The sequence below is a fragment of the Astatotilapia calliptera genome, chromosome 20, assembly GCF_964374335.1.
Source record: "Astatotilapia calliptera chromosome 20, fAstCal68.1, whole genome shotgun sequence".
Classification (NCBI taxonomy): domain Eukaryota; kingdom Metazoa; phylum Chordata; class Actinopteri; order Cichliformes; family Cichlidae; genus Astatotilapia; species Astatotilapia calliptera.
In genome coordinates this window covers 30,986,750-31,003,926 of record NC_137441.1, presented here as the reverse complement: position 1 = coordinate 31,003,926, position 17,177 = coordinate 30,986,750, and the positions used below count along the sequence as shown (strand labels likewise).

General features: G+C 42.4%; 1 protein-coding gene across 11 annotated transcripts in view; it reads left to right on the top strand.

Moving 5' to 3' along the window:
* The window catches only part of prdm16 (PR domain containing 16), a 169,493-nt gene that overhangs the window by 149,473 nt on the left and 2,843 nt on the right, over window positions 1-17,177 (top strand). For 2 of the 11 annotated variants that reach the window (XM_080295666.1, XM_026155232.2), the window contains exons 5-14: window positions 4,781-4,883; window positions 9,022-9,223; window positions 9,304-9,469; window positions 9,652-9,805; window positions 10,343-12,020; window positions 12,164-12,248; window positions 14,117-14,289; window positions 14,391-14,468; window positions 14,756-14,925; window positions 15,347-15,518. In XM_080295666.1, the coding sequence (XP_080151792.1) occupies window positions 4,781-4,883; window positions 9,022-9,223; window positions 9,304-9,469; window positions 9,652-9,805; window positions 10,343-12,020; window positions 12,164-12,248; window positions 14,117-14,289; window positions 14,391-14,468; window positions 14,756-14,925; window positions 15,347-15,518 (2,981 nt within the window). Of the gene's footprint in view, window positions 1-3,210; window positions 3,583-4,780; window positions 4,884-9,021; window positions 9,224-9,303; window positions 9,470-9,651; window positions 9,806-10,342; window positions 12,021-12,160; window positions 12,249-14,116; window positions 14,290-14,390; window positions 14,469-14,755; window positions 14,926-15,346; window positions 15,519-17,177 lie in introns of those variants that run through there. The other 9 variants (XM_026155237.2, XM_026155231.2, XM_080295668.1 and 6 more) reach the window with 8 other exon arrangements.

The following is a 17,177-nucleotide window of genomic DNA, read 5'->3' as shown; positions in this document are numbered from 1 at the left end:
CGGCAGTTATTCCTTCCCGTCTACTAAGAGTAAATGCTGGCTTGATGTGTGTGAATGAGTGTTTTTGTGTGTGTGCGCTGGAGAAACGTGTGTGCTAGTAATGACCAAGGAATGGCTCCATTGTGTGTCTGTGGCTGGGATGGTTGCCAGTGCTGTTAAGAACTGACCCATGTAAAGAGGCTGAGGAATAGTCTGACACTCCTGAGTCCCATAATAACCGTTATCCAAAGCGCAGTCTTCTTCTGTGGCGGCAGCAGTTTCTCTTTTTGCTTCTTATCACCCAAACACCCCCACCCACCACCCCCTTCTCGCTTTCTCTTTCTCTCTCAAACCTAAGCGAGCTGTATCGGATCCTTTTGGAAAGATGCCCAGCCATTGCCTATAAAACCCCAACTGCTTAACTAGGCCCTAACCCTAACCCCATGCAATGTGTGTACCACAACTTACACTGCTGCAACGTATTAGCATAATTCTCCATTTTTGTTTATAACACAGAGACAGTTTTTCTTTTTCTTTTTGCTACATTTTGCTCTGCTGACTCTTGTCCCAGTTTCTGCAAATTAAATACTGGTGCTGTTATTTAATACGCATTTCACTGTCAATTCAATCTGCTTCCAAAGAAGAACCGAGGATGGGAATCTTAAGTGAGATGACACCAGAAGCTAAGCAGCATGACAGTAGCCAGATCCGCCCGTATGATTCGTCTGCGTGTTTCCACATTCTCGTCACTCCGCTCTCATTTGTTTTCTAATCCCTGCCTACGCGGCCCTTCCTGACTCCGTCTCCAGCCGCCTGTTTCTTGCCGACTCTGTCTCCTTTCTCTATCCTGGTGTCTTGATCTGCCACCTGTCACCCTGTCACACCAAGGGGACAGGCTGGTGTGTCCATTTAAGCTTCAGACATTAAGTCTGACCGATAGAGAGAAAGGGGGCTTGGTACCAGGCGTAAGAGACTGAACGCACGGGGGCCTCCGAGATTGACAAGCACCAATTGGCTGGCAACACCAGCCCGCCTAATCCTTTTAAGATTTTCACATCAGTGCCCCCTGCCACTGCCACACAATGTCAAAGAAAGAATCAGGGCACCAGAGAAAATTGTGGAGAATTATCGGACCACGAAAAGGCCACGTGCACGATTGCTTTTTGATGTGTTTTGCAGTTGTTTGTACTTAGCGAACGGCTTTTGCTTTTGTTTGCTTGCCCAGTTGTTTGGTGTAGTGGCTCGCAGGTATGACCCTATCATTTATTTACAAACACAACACAAACACACACACTCACACACACACTTATGTGCAGCCACTCAGTGCTAAAATGTATAATTTAAGAGACCATTCACTGATTTTTCTTTTTTCTTTCTGTCTTTTTTTATAACTGCATGCACAATACATGAGTTTATGGAAATATGTGCACACTAGGCAAATTCAAATGCAGGCAGTAACCTTTTAAAGAGCAAGAGGAGAAGTTATGGGGTTGTTTGTCATTAATGATGCAAGATGAACAAATGTGTGCATGACTGATCATAATTCAGACATTTGTGGCCGTGCATTAATTTGGCATTGTTTTTATAGATTTGTCTCCATTCTGTCAGGTGATTCCACGAGTTTCATTCAAAGTATTGTGGATTTCTTATTTTTTCTTATTTTTTCATTCGGATTGAATGTGGCTCTCTGTGTAAGCATCTACAGACAACTGTATCAATTACATTCTTCTCAGTTAAAATCCATCCAAAATGTGTGCCTCTGTGTGTACGTGCACCTAAGTGAGATTGTTCTCATTCATTTATAACCCCAAACAATTGGTCAAAATGGGTTTGCAAGTGTGCCCATTCACTTTTTCGAAGGCCAAGTTGCACTGAGAGGTGGAAACAGCTGAGAGAGCTATGAGTGGCATGTGAGATGGGTGGGTAGCTGATGGGGGGTTTAAGGAAAAGATGAACCTTGTCCACCTTCTTGTCAACTTTTCATCTTTTGTGTTTTGGAGTGAAGCCCTTTCCAGTGCTGTTTGATCTGCCCTTCTACCCCTGGACGGATCCATCAATTCGTAGAGACAAGCGTGCATGTGCAAGTGTGTGTGTGTGTGTGTGTGTGTGTGTGTGTGTGTGTGTGTGTATTAGGCCACAGTAGGGGATTGTTGTGGACCCCTATGGGTGGCATTGATCGATGAGGCATCTGTCTGCTGAACACTGGACAGAGATGGGAAGAGGTCAAGACAAGTCTATGTGATCAGACCTTACTGTAGGACACACACACATACAGAGAGAGAGAGAGAGAGAGAAAGAGAGACCGAGTAAGAGAAAAGGCAAAAGAAATATTCAAATTAGACATCCAAATATTAATTAAGAATGTAATTAAACCCTCTTAATTATTAACTGACTTGTATTCTTTGAAAGGAAAAAAGTGTAATATTTTCTGATAATGTTGCAATTAATAATCTTGACATAAAACCGGGAAGATGTGTCATTAATATCATAAATTAAACTACACATAAAAGGGCTGCAACATAAATTAAGCATAAAAAATAGAAATTAAAAAAAGGACTTTTAGGGATATTGCGACGCTGTTCATTGTTTTTTACCTCAGTGCCCACACTCGTGTCTGAACGGGTTTTATTTGTTTTGTTTACCCGCTGTAAATACGATTTAATAAATATTTGAAAAATAATTCAGTAGCAATATCCGTAATCGATATATTTTTTTCGTCAAAATAACTTTACGACGTCACACAAGCCTCATAAAAATCGAAATTCTATTTTTTTTTATGTTTTATTAAAATGCGATCTTAAACCATTCAACTCTGTCAAATTTTCTTTTCTTCAACAATTCTTCTTTTTTTCTTTTAGATTAAAAAAAATCTAAGAGGCAATGAGATTATGCTCAGACCACAAAAGTGAAGCACGAAGCAAAACTTAAACTAAGAAAATAAATAAATAAATAAAAAGGCCTGCTGTGTGTCTGTGTGTCTATTTGCTTGTTTAAGCATGTGTTCGGCCTATAGTGTGTGTGTCTGTGTGTGTTTGTGTGTTAGAGTGACCGACAGAATGACTGCTTTATCTATTATTTACATCAATAGTAGATTTATCAAGCGGCCAAAGCGGCGGCTGGGATCGGAGATGCGGGGAGGGGTCTGTGCCGCAGATCCCTCAATCCTTTTGGCTGGAGATAAGACGAGGAGGAGTGGCCGACGGGTAACCGAGAGAGCACTAAGGGGCAACAGGGAATCACTAATGAGAGAGAGAGAGAGTCAGAAAGAGAGAGAGAGAGAGAGAGAGAGAGAGAGAGTGAGGGAGAGACTCATCATCATCATCAAAGACGCGCTCACTGACTAGATTAGAGAGTAACCCAGGAGAGGAGCGTCAGGCTTCATCCAACCAAACGGAGCGATCACCGACCGTCTGCAGCTCTTCCCGACCGACCCGCGACCCCTTCTCCCCGGCCTTGTGCGCTCTAGCGCCCCGGTCCATCTCGGGCAGACCTACTATGGGTTGTGTCGCCAACTCCACCGGGACTGAAGTGCTACTGCAGCTGGAGGCTCTCCGCAGCGCCGCGCAACTTTCTCAACTGTTCCGTCTCACGGAGAAAAGAAAGGTCAGGTCGAAAAAGCATAGAGAGACAGTAGCCTATTTGTGGTAAATATAATACGCTGTAATAATAATAATAATAATAATAATTATAATAATAATAATAATAATGCGTGTAGTTTTCGTTGATTTTAGGCCTTTGCTCTTTGTCTCCTCTCTCTCATCTGACGAGCGCTAAGTCTTAAAAGTTACTTTCCCAGCCTCTCTGTATGTTTGTGTGTGTATGTGTGAAAGAGTGCTTCTGTCCGTCTTGTTGTGGTGACAGTGTACAGCTGGTGCAGAGCGCCCCCATGCGTTCACAGATCACGCCTGAAGTTGTTTGCGCTGTGTCATAATAATTGGGATGCACAGAGCTGCAACATGTAAAGAAGTGCCATTTAAAGATGATTATTTTAAAAAAAAGAACTTTGAATGTTATTTATCATCTTTATAATTTATTTATTTCTTTATTTGTATTTTGTGAATCGAGATTTAAGCTCAGCTTGGTTTCCTGTACTGTTGGTTTAGGCCTCGGCTCTGACTTACCTTTAAATACTTCAACTTGAATCCGATTTCTGTTGTATTGAACGAAAACTGGGAAAAAATGAAACCCAAGTGTCCAGCAGTAAATTATGTCCGAGCAAACTTGTCAAATGACCTCAATAAAGTGATTTGTCGCGTGCAGTTAAAGACCCGACATTTCCCGGTTTGCTGCAGCTGTAAAACAAAAACGCACGACAGAAGCGGGGCTGTTTATTTTTGCTATGACATTTTTTTTGTAACAAATGCGTTTGTCTGGATTTCTTATATAATTCTTTCGGGTGTTTATTTATTTTTAAACAAGAGTGCAGATCACGTTTCCATCTGTAACAGAAACCAACATTTACGTATTTCCGTTCGTTTTATTTCACAAAGTTCGGGTAAATTTGCAATTAAACAAACAGCTGATTGTGTTGTGAAATAAAAGGAGGGGGGGGGGTTATGTTAGTAAAATGAATTGTTTAATGTTGTGAACAGATCAGAATCAATTATGTTCCAATAGGAGGATAATGTATCTTACTTTATGTATTTGTAATACCCCCGTTACCAGCCATATTATTAGAATAATATTGGGTTTCACGCGGGCCCTGAGCTGCGACAGTAAATATATAGGGGGCCAGACTTATTAATCCTTTCCTGACCTAAGTTAAAGTCTCCCTTGCCTTTCTCTCTCTCTCTCTCTTCAGATTTATTATAAAGCTGTCCGGGACATTGAAGCAGGGGAGGAGCTCTTAGTGTATATGAAGGACGGTATTTTCCCTGAGGGATCCATGGCACCCAACCTACAAGGTAAGATTAATGCGCGTCATTAGCGCACGTTTTAAACAAACTCCAACCTGCATCCCGTGCCGCTTTCGCGGTCAACACACTCCATAACTGGGGGAAAAAACACCACTTCTCCCTCCAAGATTTTTTCCCTACTCAAGAAATGTGAATTATTCGAACCATAAATTTCCAGGATGGAATTAAATCCCGCATTAAAGCATATGGTTGAAGGCCGTTTTGGATCTGTCATTTAAAATAGGCTTGCCAATATAGAAAGGATACCCGTAAGAGTCTGGTCTGAATTGTGCTCTTTTACAATGCTGCAATATAATGGGCCTCTTTGCCTGAAATGCTGTATTAGGGCGTCAATTGGCGCTTGTCATATTCCATCCTATGCGAGTAGAAATTTTCTGTTGACGGAAAGCTAAGATCAAACAGAAATTACTCGGTAGCCGTGCATATTATTAAGAACACATTATGGGAGCAAAGGGAGAAAAAAAACGTCCATAGGTGGAGCAAGAGGGGGAGATGGATTAATGGCGTTTAGTCGGGAAATATTAGTTAAAACGTTGACTCGTTTCAACCACCTCAGGTCTTCATCAGAGTGAAAACCTTCAAACAAACACCTTAGTGCTGGAAATGTAAGGAAATCGCCATAAAACGGACTGGCATCAGAACACTATTACTATCCTAAAAATGAAAATAAATAAACAATAGGGTGAAAATTGCAAGTCAAGAGTTTAATTAGTGTCTCCCCGGTGTGCAACTTTAAGAAGGCTGTTGGTTTGAGACGGTTTACAGTCTACTTCCTCGGTCAAACTTGGATATATAGTTATGAGGTTTCCGTTACAGCGGTTTTTTAGGCAGTCGGCCTTTCTGATGGATTGTTCATTGACTTCTTTTCCAGTCGCCCCACCTCAGCAGCCTGCCATTGTATTGGTGTTCAGCAAAACAGTCTAATCAGGAGTTTCCATTGAGATGGCATTGTATATTTATGTTCGCTCACTCTGCCTGCCTGGCGTTTCTCCGTGCGTCGAAGCGACTTCTCTGTAGCGATTTCAACCCCTGGGAATCCCGTGTTCCGACTGAAAAGAAAGGGGGAGAGATGCCTCTGTCTAACCTGTTTAAGTTGTTTCTGTGTGTAATTTAATTAGTGCTTAAAAATAATGAAGAGAAAGCTACAAAGCAGATCAGGTATGATCAGAAGCAATTTTGAGATTGAAAAATTACCTGTGAGTTAATTGAATATGCTAGAGCTTGAAGCTTTTTTAGTCTCATTGTTGAATTAGTTAAAGATTATACACAATATAAATAAAATCGTTCCCTTTATTTCTTTCTTTTAATACATTTCTGTGCATTTTATTATGACCCTTTCTTTAGATCTTGTGCCGTAAGTGCTTCGTTACACCTTCTTTTACACTGTCCTCTTGAAATTGGCTCACATTTCAAAGTGCGTCACATTTCTAGGTGCTCTCATCCACCCTTCTCCTCTCTGACTGGGTAACCTGATTCACTGTACTCACTGCCTTTCAACCGTGCCCGCCTATGTCAGACTGAATATGTCCAATATTTTATCTCGTAATCTAACTTGGACAGCTGTTCACTTTTCTTTCAAACTTTACTTAAGCGGAAAAGGGTCCGTAGTTCCGCTGCGTTTTCTTTAAACATCTTGGACTTATTGTGCCGAAGTGCTGTTGTCAGGTAACATTGTTTTGTTGTGTTTCCAGTCTTTCTGGAACCACAGATGAAAAAAAGAAAATCTGATTACTGTTACTTGTCATTGATTAGAAAATTGTGGAGGGAGAACAAGATGTTCGTGAGATGCTGTGCAGTTCACCAGCTCCCCACCACTACCCTGCATGATGCACAGTTTATGCACAGGTCTCAGTGCCAAAGATGAAGGGGAGGGAGGGGGGATACAGGAGCAAAGAAAGCTATATTATTGAAAAGAAGCAGATTGACATGTTGTAGGAGTGTGTCAAAGATGGAGCACGCTTATACATGATTTGTTGAATTCATCTGCCTGTAAGTATGCGCATGAGGGAGGCAGACAGAGAGAAAATTTCACCTGCCAAAATGTCTGTGTCAGGGCCAAAGTATTTGGCTTTGTGTGTTGTGTAAGAGAGAGCTGAAGGCACACAGAAAAGAACATGTAACATACAGATGGTTTAGTGTTTAAAGATGCTTACAGTATATGTGAATCAGCAACACTGAAATAGAAGGATGAGCAGCGATTCAAAGTCATCTCACCGTTGTGATGATCGCATCTGATTTGTTTTTCCTGTCTCCCTGCATTTGTGCGAGCAAGGGAGTGAGGCAGTGGGGTTGAGCAGGAGTTTGGCAGTGCAGCTCTGTTCTCTGTGTCCAGCTTATCGGAGAAGGAATTTGAAGTGGAGGACTTGAGGAGTCCCCTGAGACCTCACCCATGCTCCCAGATTAGCTGCTAAACTGCACATAATTGTGACTCCCTTCGTCTCCCAGAGAGCTATTAGTCTCCACTTTAACCTCCCCACCCCCCCCTCCACAAAACCCACACAAGCCAGACTTGCTGAAAAAACACAGGCACACCGAAATGCACATGCAAGTACCTTTGCATATGTGCATCCTAACATTCAAGCACGCACCTGAGTGTCCTTTTAGGTGTTTCCTTTCATCTTTTATTACTTGTGTTCCTTTTTCCTAGAGGGTACTTGAAGGTCCTTGCTGTATATTGTCAGGGTTCCATGTCTTTATTTTATTTTATTTTTTGTCCAAAATATTTTCCACTCTTAAATGTCGCAGACAAAAATTATTTTGAGTTGTTTGTGCTGCACAGGCAATCATACCCAACCCTCTCACAGTAAAATGCTCGCTCCCTGTGAAATACGTCCACACAGTGGTGTCAAAGTGGCTAGTTAGTTTAGTGTTTGAGCTCTGTGTAATGGTCCATTGACCAGAAGGTCATTTATCCTTCTCCCCAAGGTTAGACACATTGATGTTGCTACACTAATGCCCTTTTAATGTGTCCAAGAAGTTCCAGCTGGATAAACGGCCACATGCAGTAGAAAGCAGGTGAGCCATGCACTGTAAGTCATTTTGGATAAACTCATTTAGTACAGCTTGAATTGATGGATGGGTGTGTGTGGCATGTTGGGACACCTGGGGGGCCGACTCAGACGCTGGCTGCTTGGGTCATGCCAAAGAGGGTATGGCAGGTTGGCGCTGAAATCACCATGGGGTCGGCGCCACCGTGGCCCTGCTTACCTCTGTTCATTTTGGCTCATTTTGGAAACATAAGCACACTTACACACACACACACACTCGTGCGCGCGCACACACACACGTGTACACTTGTTTATGCATTTGCACACAGACACTCCGCTGGGCTTTCCCCTGATCTGTTGAACTTGGCGTCGGACTCAGGAACTTGCTATTGAAAGAGCTGGTCCGAGTTTTATGCATTTGACCTTGTTGGTGAGAAGTATTGTAAAGGTTATCAACATGGAAGGGGAAGACCAGCCCCTATTGTTTCCTCTGTGTGCTATTACACCAACACTCTAAAGCAAACACTTGTTTTAACAAGTAATTAACAGTTTTAATGACGGTTACATTTCACTGCTAATTGATTTCCATTTTATGGGGTTGTTTTTACCATTTGTTAAACCTGTCTATACAGCTGCGACTGAAACACAAAACAAGATGAGATTCTTCTTTTTGCTGAGTGTTATTATCAGTTTTTATCTTTCTATACATTTTAGACAATTGGTTCTGCATCTCTGCCAACAAGAGTTGGCATACTAAGATGCAAATAAGCTTATTTTGCATTGCACATTTTGATAGTGTGTTGAATCTGATAGCGAAAAATGTTGTATTTTTTGCACAGATTAAAAGCACAATTAAATGTCAGCAATTAGCGCTGCTTGTAGGTGGTCTTAGCTTGTAATTAAAATGTTGACAATTTGACAAAGTTACAAAAGTTACAAAGTTACAAAAACTAATTATTAATCATTTCTATTTACTTAAGAATTCCTACATCAATAGTGAAACTTCGGAAAAGGTTATGACGAGAAATGTTTTTTTTAAATACATATCTCTTAGTTACGTACATGTTTGATGTATTATACATATAGAAAGCTGTGTTGTGGCTAAACAAACCCTTGTGTATGGGTGTGTTTGCGTGCAGACGAGCAGATGTACCGCTGTGAAGACTGTGATGAGCTGTTCTCCTCAACACTTGAGCTGCGGCGGCATCAGAAGTATTCATGCTCCAGTGCTGGCTCCATCTTTGACGCACTAAGAGACGACTTCAAACAGGAACGTGAGGACAGCGACGATCCTGTCCATGAGTGTAAAGACTGTGAGAAGATCTTTCCCAATGAGTACAGGTGAAGTTCAGCCCATTCATTGTGCTACAAATGTGATTCATTGACTGATTTGCTGATGAGTTTGTGTTTTCTCAATCAAGTCTGGGACAACACATGATAGTTCACACAGAAGAGAGGGAGTACAAGTGCGACCAGTGCCCCAAAGCCTTCAACTGGAAGTCCAACCTCATCCGTCACCAGATGTCACATGACAGTGGCAAGCGCTTTGAGTGTGAAAACTGTGATAAGGTACAGCATACCCGCCACGTAAGTTGTGCACAGGACACACAGGCTTTATCTGTTAGTAGTTCTTTAAGAAGACAAAGAAATGAAAAGTCTGCTTATGTTTTTACAAAATACAAAAAGGGGAATTTTGTGTAATTTTTTTAGCATTGTTAGTCATGGCATACCTTGCATTTTTTTTTTTATACACTTGTTTTAAATTTCAGGTGTTCACAGATCCCAGTAACCTTCAGCGTCACATCCGCTCTCAACACGTGGGGGCCCGCGCTCACACGTGCCCTGAATGTGGCAAGACCTTTGCCACCTCGTCAGGCCTCAAGCAGCATAAGCACATCCACAGTAGTGTCAAACCCTTTAGCTGTAAGTAAGGGCTTCGGAAGTTAATGATCACCTTTTTCATAACAATTTATTTATTTGAGACTTTTTTTTCCTACCTCGTTTAACCTCACTCATTATCCAGTCTCTCTTTTTTTTCTATGTACACCAGCTTGTTTGCAGGCACAAAGGTCGTATTTGCCCTGCAATAAATTTCATTATACAATGTGAATAATAGATTTGATCTGGTTACCTAAGCTCTTTTTTGTCAAACTTAAAACAACATGACAGACCTTAAATTGGAAATGGAGTGTTTTACAGTAAGGGGGAAAAAAACAGCCCTCACATATGTATTTTATTTATTTTATCTGTTACATGTGTGCAGTAATTATTTGGAAGTAAAATATATACAAACTAAATCAAGACCACTTTTTTTCAGATTGTGTAAGTTATCCTGTCCATACGAACCAGCTCCTTCCTTTCCTAAAACCTTTTTTTCAACAGCCGTTTACATTTAAATGTTCATGTTACTGTTGCTTTGGTATACAAAGTTAGAGACAGTGTTAAAACTGGTTTAACTAGGCCCTGGTGGGCTGCATCTTTTTGTTCCCCCAGGCGAGGTGTGCCACAAATCCTACACCCAGTTCTCCAACCTCTGTCGCCACAAGCGTATGCATGCTGACTGCCGCACCCAGATCAAATGTAAAGACTGTGGGCAGTTGTTCAGCACTACCTCCTCCCTCAACAAGCACCGTCGCTTCTGTGAGGGCAAAAACCATTATGGCTCTCCAGCAGGGATGTTCAACCCTGGCATCCCCATGAGCTCCAGCCCAATCATGGCTAAGGCTAAGTCCCACCATCCCCACCTTTCTGGTTTAAACCAGTCAGGTTTAGGCTTCACTGACTACTTTCCTTCCCGACCTCATCCTCATGCTGGCTTGCCCTTCTCCCCAGGACCCCACGGCTTCCCATCCCTCCCACATGGTTTCCCAGGTATTTTTCCCCCATCGCTATATCCACGACCTCCTTTATTACCGGCCAGTCCACTGATAAAGAGCCCGCTGAGCAGCAGTCAGGAGGTGAAGCTGCCTCAGAGTCCTCTAGATGCTCCTCCATTGTCTCTAGTTAGTTCCACAAATGGCAATGGTGTTAACAGTTTGAGTCAGCACGAAGACAAAGAGAAAGAGAATAAACTGGATTTGTCTTCTAGTGGAGAAGCCAAACCAAAATCAAAGATGGCAGATATGTCTGACGGTAGTGACCTTGAAGATGTCAATACCACAAGTGGGACAGATTTGGACACCACCACAGGTACTGCTTCAGGGGACGGCTCTGACCTGGAAAGTGATGGAGAGAGTGAGCGTGAGAGAAGTGGTAAAAGAAGGAAGCCGTCTGGCACTGTATCAAGCCAAGAGGCACACCAGTTAGAAGACACAAACCGTGCATTGATATCAGCCATGTCTAGTTCAGGGAACCTGTCGATTGATCGTCCGTTTCTTGCTTCTGCATCGCAACACTCCTTCTTCCCCCCACCCGATGAGCAAGCCCTCCCGCCCACAACCACCACAAATTCCAATGCAGCCACCACTGATTCCATAAAAGCCATCGCTTCTATTGCAGAGAAATATTTTGGTCCAGGTTTGATTGGACTTCATCAGGAGAAGAAGATGGGTCCACTGCCCTATCATTCCATGTTTCCCTTCCAGTTCCTGCCCAACTTCCACAACTCCCTCTACCCTTTTAGTGCTGATCGAGGTGCTCTCAATCCTAGCATGTTTTTTAAAGCAGAGCCCAAGTCACCTCGTGAGCAACTGCACAAAATGGTTTCTAGTTCCCCGGCAGCTCCTGCTCCCACAGCAGAATCACCGTTCGATCTCACCACGAAACCCAAGGAGGCCAAGATAGCTCCTTCAACACCAACAAACACCTCAAACCCCAACAATAGTACTGGGAGCAGTAGTGGACATTTAGCAATATCTAGCAGTGAAGAACAGCCATTGGACCTCAGCATTGGCAGCCGGAGCCGAGGGAGTCATAATGGTGTGCCAGCTGAGCCCCATAATCGAAAGAACCACATCTATGGAGGTGGAAAAGGGGTCTCAATCAAGGATGAAACTCCATCTGGTTTTCCACACCCTCATTCACAGTCTTTGCACCAATCAACCATCACCCAGCACCAGCAGCCCCAGGCACAGCCACACCAGCCACCACCACTGCACTATGCCAAGCCCTCAGCATTCTTCATGGACCCCATATACAGGTATTTCAGCCCGGATTAGACCAGACACTTCCACAACCAACATCAAGGCGTTTTTGTAGATGCATTGAAGAATATGAGGTTGGGCATTCTAGATGAAGTTTGACCTTGGTACGTAACCCTCTGCCTTGATATTGGTCCAGCAGGGTGGAGAAGAGGAAGCTACTCGACCCGGTAGGAGCTCTGAAGGACAAGTTCCTCCGGCCCTCGCCGCCACTCTTCCATCCCCAGGTACATAGTGCACACATGACCTAGCTTGGTTTGAGACTATTCTTTTTAAGAAACAGTAAATGCTACGTGCACATTAAACTGAAAGTACACCAAGAGACTAACAAGCAGGGGAATTGACCGCCAGGTATTGCATACAAGCTGATTATTCCCAGATAGTATTGACTATTATTTTCAAACTATGTATTATGTGAAAATACCTCACTCCTGCCTCCCACGCTGCTTAAACCTGAATTGATAGGACCCAAGCGCCATCATTCCAAAGTGTTGATGTTATTTTCTCAAGGGTTCTGTATGATTTCTTCCTTTGTTTACGGAATGGCGCCTGTGTACCTCGTCAGCTTTACCTTTTTTCAGAAGACACAGCCTGTTATCGCTGCCCTTTGATAATCAGTCACATTGTTCCACTGTCCCCAGACCTTCCCCACCTCTACATATCTTGATTACAAGCAATGATAGTATTAATAAAAGAGAGAATAATAACCATTTGAATTGTAACAAACTGCCTCTCTTGGCCACGCTAATCTTAGTTGTGGCATTGTTTCATGTAGTGGGAGCCCACAGGCAAGCTAATAACTCAAACCCCTCAGAGTTTTTTTTTCTTTTCTCTGTGCCTGGCTGGCTGGCTAGATAATAACACCGTGTCCGTCAAGGACATCCTGTGTTTGTGTCCAGGAGAATGGGGGGCTCTCATTGGGGAAACGGTTTAATCTGACCTGGAAATCTGTGTCCTCTATCAACCGTGACTTTGCAATACACACATCTGGTGCACATGCAGACAGATACATTTACACATGAACATGCGTTTGCATATCTCACATGCGTGATGTCATATCGTTAGCCAGCATAGTTTTTTTTTAAGGTAAATTGCAAGAATTTTTTATTTTTTTTTTGTATTGGTACCTTTTTTCAATTACCCTAAACCCGGGTACAAAATCTTAAAAACATGATGTCATGACAAGGCTCTAAGCATCAAACAGATTTCCTTTTCATCCTTTAAAATCTCATCTCATCATCTCGTAGATTGCGAACTTTTCGCAGGCTGCCCTGCAAAAACTTTTTTCATATTTGAGCGTCTCAGCTGTGATCCTGTCAGTGATCCAAACACAATGCCACCTCTAATTCAGTCTCATGACGGAATCACCCCGCTCCCCCTTGCACCCGTTCTCAGACTGCGAATAAACACATCGAGACGGAGTGTCTGTCCCTGTGTCTCTCCCGTCCCGTATTCACTAAAAAAAGGAAGGATGTAAGCTGTTTTTGGCAAATAAACTCCTACATAACTGGCCTCTTTTGTTCACAAGCTTCTAGGGGGGGAGGGAAGCGGCTATCAGTTGGGGGTATCACAAACTATATTGTATTGCTCCAGTCATGGCTCTTGAATGCCTCATTTAGCCAGTTTGCAGGCTTGCAACAGCAGCTTTGGCAGAAGAAGGTAAGAAGTAGAGAACAAAGCATTAGTAGAAGCTGAGGTTGTACAGAGAGGGGGGCACTGGAGAAACAGTACTTGGGCATTTGTGAATGTGTTATAGGTCAAGGAGGTGACATGCCTTGAGTACAAACAACAAGGCTAACCTCTGATATGCTGCTTCCTCAAAGCTTCCTCCCTGTATCTTTCTCTCACTCCATGTTCTTTCTTAAATTGTCCCTTTGTTTTCAGTGCTTTCTTTTCTGTTTTTAATACACATAAACATGCTGCCATCATGATGTAACACACGCTACGTGCAAAAAATTAAAACTGCCCTTATAAACTTTATAATTGAACCCATAACACGGTAAATAATACAAACTCTGGTTGAATTCTTTTTATCCAGTTTTTAAAACATGAAACAAAAAATTTCTCAACTTTTTGAAATCTTCTTATTCCCTAGATGTCAGCAATGGAGAACATGACAGATAAGCTGGACGGCTTTGGAGCACTAAAACTGGACGCACCGCCCAATTCGCTGCAACACTCGGCCCATCCGCTGTTCAACTTCCGCTCACCACCACCTTCCCTCTCAGATGCCATCCTTCGCAAGGGAAAGGAACGCTACGCGTGCAGGTCTGCACCCCTTTTCATTTAAACTAGTTGGTGGAATATGTGCAAATGTGAAAGTGCACCATGCCGTATGCTCACTCATCCTCATTGTCCTTTTGCTCTAGGTACTGTGGGAAAATCTTCCCTCGCTCAGCAAATCTCACCAGACATTTGCGGACACACACAGGGGAACAGCCCTACAGGTATTCCTTTCTATTTTTAATTCAGAGAGTCTTGAAAGTTTCTGAAATACCGTAGTTGACATATTTCCCTTTGTCACGGCTATTTTTCAAACCTGCCTTTACTTTGTTTGGTACGTCTCTTTCTGTGAAACTTCAGAGAAAAAACAAAGTGAATACTTTTAAGCAAATCACAAGAGCCTTAAGTGGTTTCTTGCTCAACTCAGCAGATAAATAATACATCTTTAGGGCCCTTCTCACTCTACTGCACTTTCAGCTGACATTTAAATACCCCTGTTCTTCTTCGTCAGGTGTAAATACTGTGACCGTTCATTCAGCATCTCATCCAATCTTCAACGCCATGTCCGCAATATCCATAACAAGGAGAAACCCTTCAAGTGTCACTTGTGCAACCGCTGCTTTGGTCAGCAAACCAACCTCGATCGCCATCTCAAGAAGCACGAGCACGAGAACATTCCTGGTCAGTTTGCAACTGCAATGATGGCTGTGCGAACTAGTAATGTAGTCAATAAACAGGAAGTGTTTGCTTAGTTGATTGTTTGAATCCATTTTCACACATGGGTTATTGAAAAACTGTCAGAAAAGAGCATAACTTATATAAAACCTTTTTGCTATCATGTTTATCTTCCACACAGATTTCTGTAAACATTTTTTTTCTGTTTGTCAAAAAAATGTCACGAGAGCTGTGCACGATCTTAGTGTTTAAATGTTAGTAATTGTGTGTTTTGCCTCTGATATTTTCCTAAATTAAATAACTGTGCGATGATCATCACACTAATGATGCTTGTGTGTCTTGGTATGGTATGTGGGCTGTCTGCGTGTGTGTGTCCATGTGTTTTTATGCATATGGATGTGTGTGTCTACATCTCTTTCCCCAACAGTGAGCCAACAGTCTGGGATGCTTTCCAACTTAGGAACGACCATCTCCTCGCCAAACTCAGAGCCAGAAAATCATGCACTTTTAGATGAGAAGGAGGACTCGTACTTCTCAGAAATCCGCAACTTCATTTCCAACAGTGAGATGAACCAGGCCTCCAGCTCCACGGATAAAAGGTAAGACGAAAACCCGCTCACAAAAATTATATTTGTACCATGATTCTCACAGAGATCTCCAGCGATTACTTTCCATCCATGTGGCTAACTCTTTTCTGTCAAGCTTAGATTCTCACCCGACCTCATCCTGAATTTAACATTAATCCTAACTACAGCAGAAAGAACTTGTCAGATGTTGTCAAGAATGTTGTAATGCATCTCCTTTATTTAGGACATCTAATCTTAGGTATGAAAATCCAGAAAAACAAACAAAAAGTTTGTTCAGTTAAAGTAAACAGCTGCTCTTCTACATCTCTAGCGCCTTCCTCCTTCCCGCAATCAACAGTACAGATCCATGAAATTGGTACACAGCGCTCCCTAGTGGCTAGAACATACTTAGTACCATTGCACTAAAATAAATGAAAAAAAAAAGGTTTTCTTAATTTTTCACCTTTCATTTTTTAAATGTAAAACATAACTGTAATTGTTCAGTATATCAATTTTCACACATTTTAGTTTCTTTAATGTTTAAAGTTTATATAATGTGTTTGTGAATGTCATGCTCAGTTCTAAATACCCTGCAGACCAGTAGCACAAGTGTTAACCCTGTTAGTTTCGCTGCACTCTAAAAATTTTGTAACTTGCTTATAAAGTAAGGAAAACTGTTTTTTATTTTAAAAAAAAAAAAAAACAGGTTTCTTTTTTTTAAATATCCTCATAAAAATGGAAACTTCCTGCTTTAAGTTCTGAAAGGCTTTTATAGTTAACAGAAAAGGGCAAGAATTGTGTTTTGGGAAATAAAAGAAGGGCGATTTTCTGGTTTGCTCTCTTGCATTGATTCTGCCTTCGTCTCATTCTGGATTCCTTTCTGGTAGTCTCACTTTCTGCCTGCCACTTCCTCATTCTCCCCCACACCCCCTTTTTTCTTGTCAACATGCATTATGTCCAAAAGACACAGTGGCAGTTTAGCCCCTCTGCCATCTGGGATCAATACCGAGTCTCATCCACAACAACCTCGTCTGACATTTTAATATCTGTAATTCAGACTAAGTGTTGTGCTTTCTGTCCTCCCACCAGACAGCCTGCTGTTTATTCTCCCTCTGAGTGACTGAAGTCAAATGCTGAACACAAACACACATTCATGGATGACTATCTATAATCACTCCTAGCTGCCCCCACATCACAGTTCCCCACCCCCTTCAAAATTCCCTTTTCAGCATCATGGCCAGTCAAAATAAAAGCCCCTGGGAGCCTTTATTTTTGTATAAAACTTTGACCTGTTTCCAAACTGGTGATGCTGTAGTTGCTGAGGCAGCACTGCTGCTCACAGGGTGGGACAGAATGAGAAAAGTTAGGGAGTATAGGTGTGCACGCATATTTTCAGCTCCACCACAGTGTGTAAGGACTCACCGCCTTTGGCTTGAGTTTTAGGTTTGGATAAAACTAGAGTTGGAGCTGCTCCCTCATCTGAGACCGGGCTGCAATAGCTCTCAGTTTGGACCCTAAGGGGGACTCGGGTTGAGGCATTTATCTAAGAGATCCACTGATGATTGAGCTCTTCCCCTATCCACTCACTGTGTACCCATAGCCCCAGTCTGCTAACACAAACACCCAACTGACGTGTTTAGACTAAATGACAAAACCCAGGGCCCCCTATGTCAGAGCTACGCTTCTCTCTCC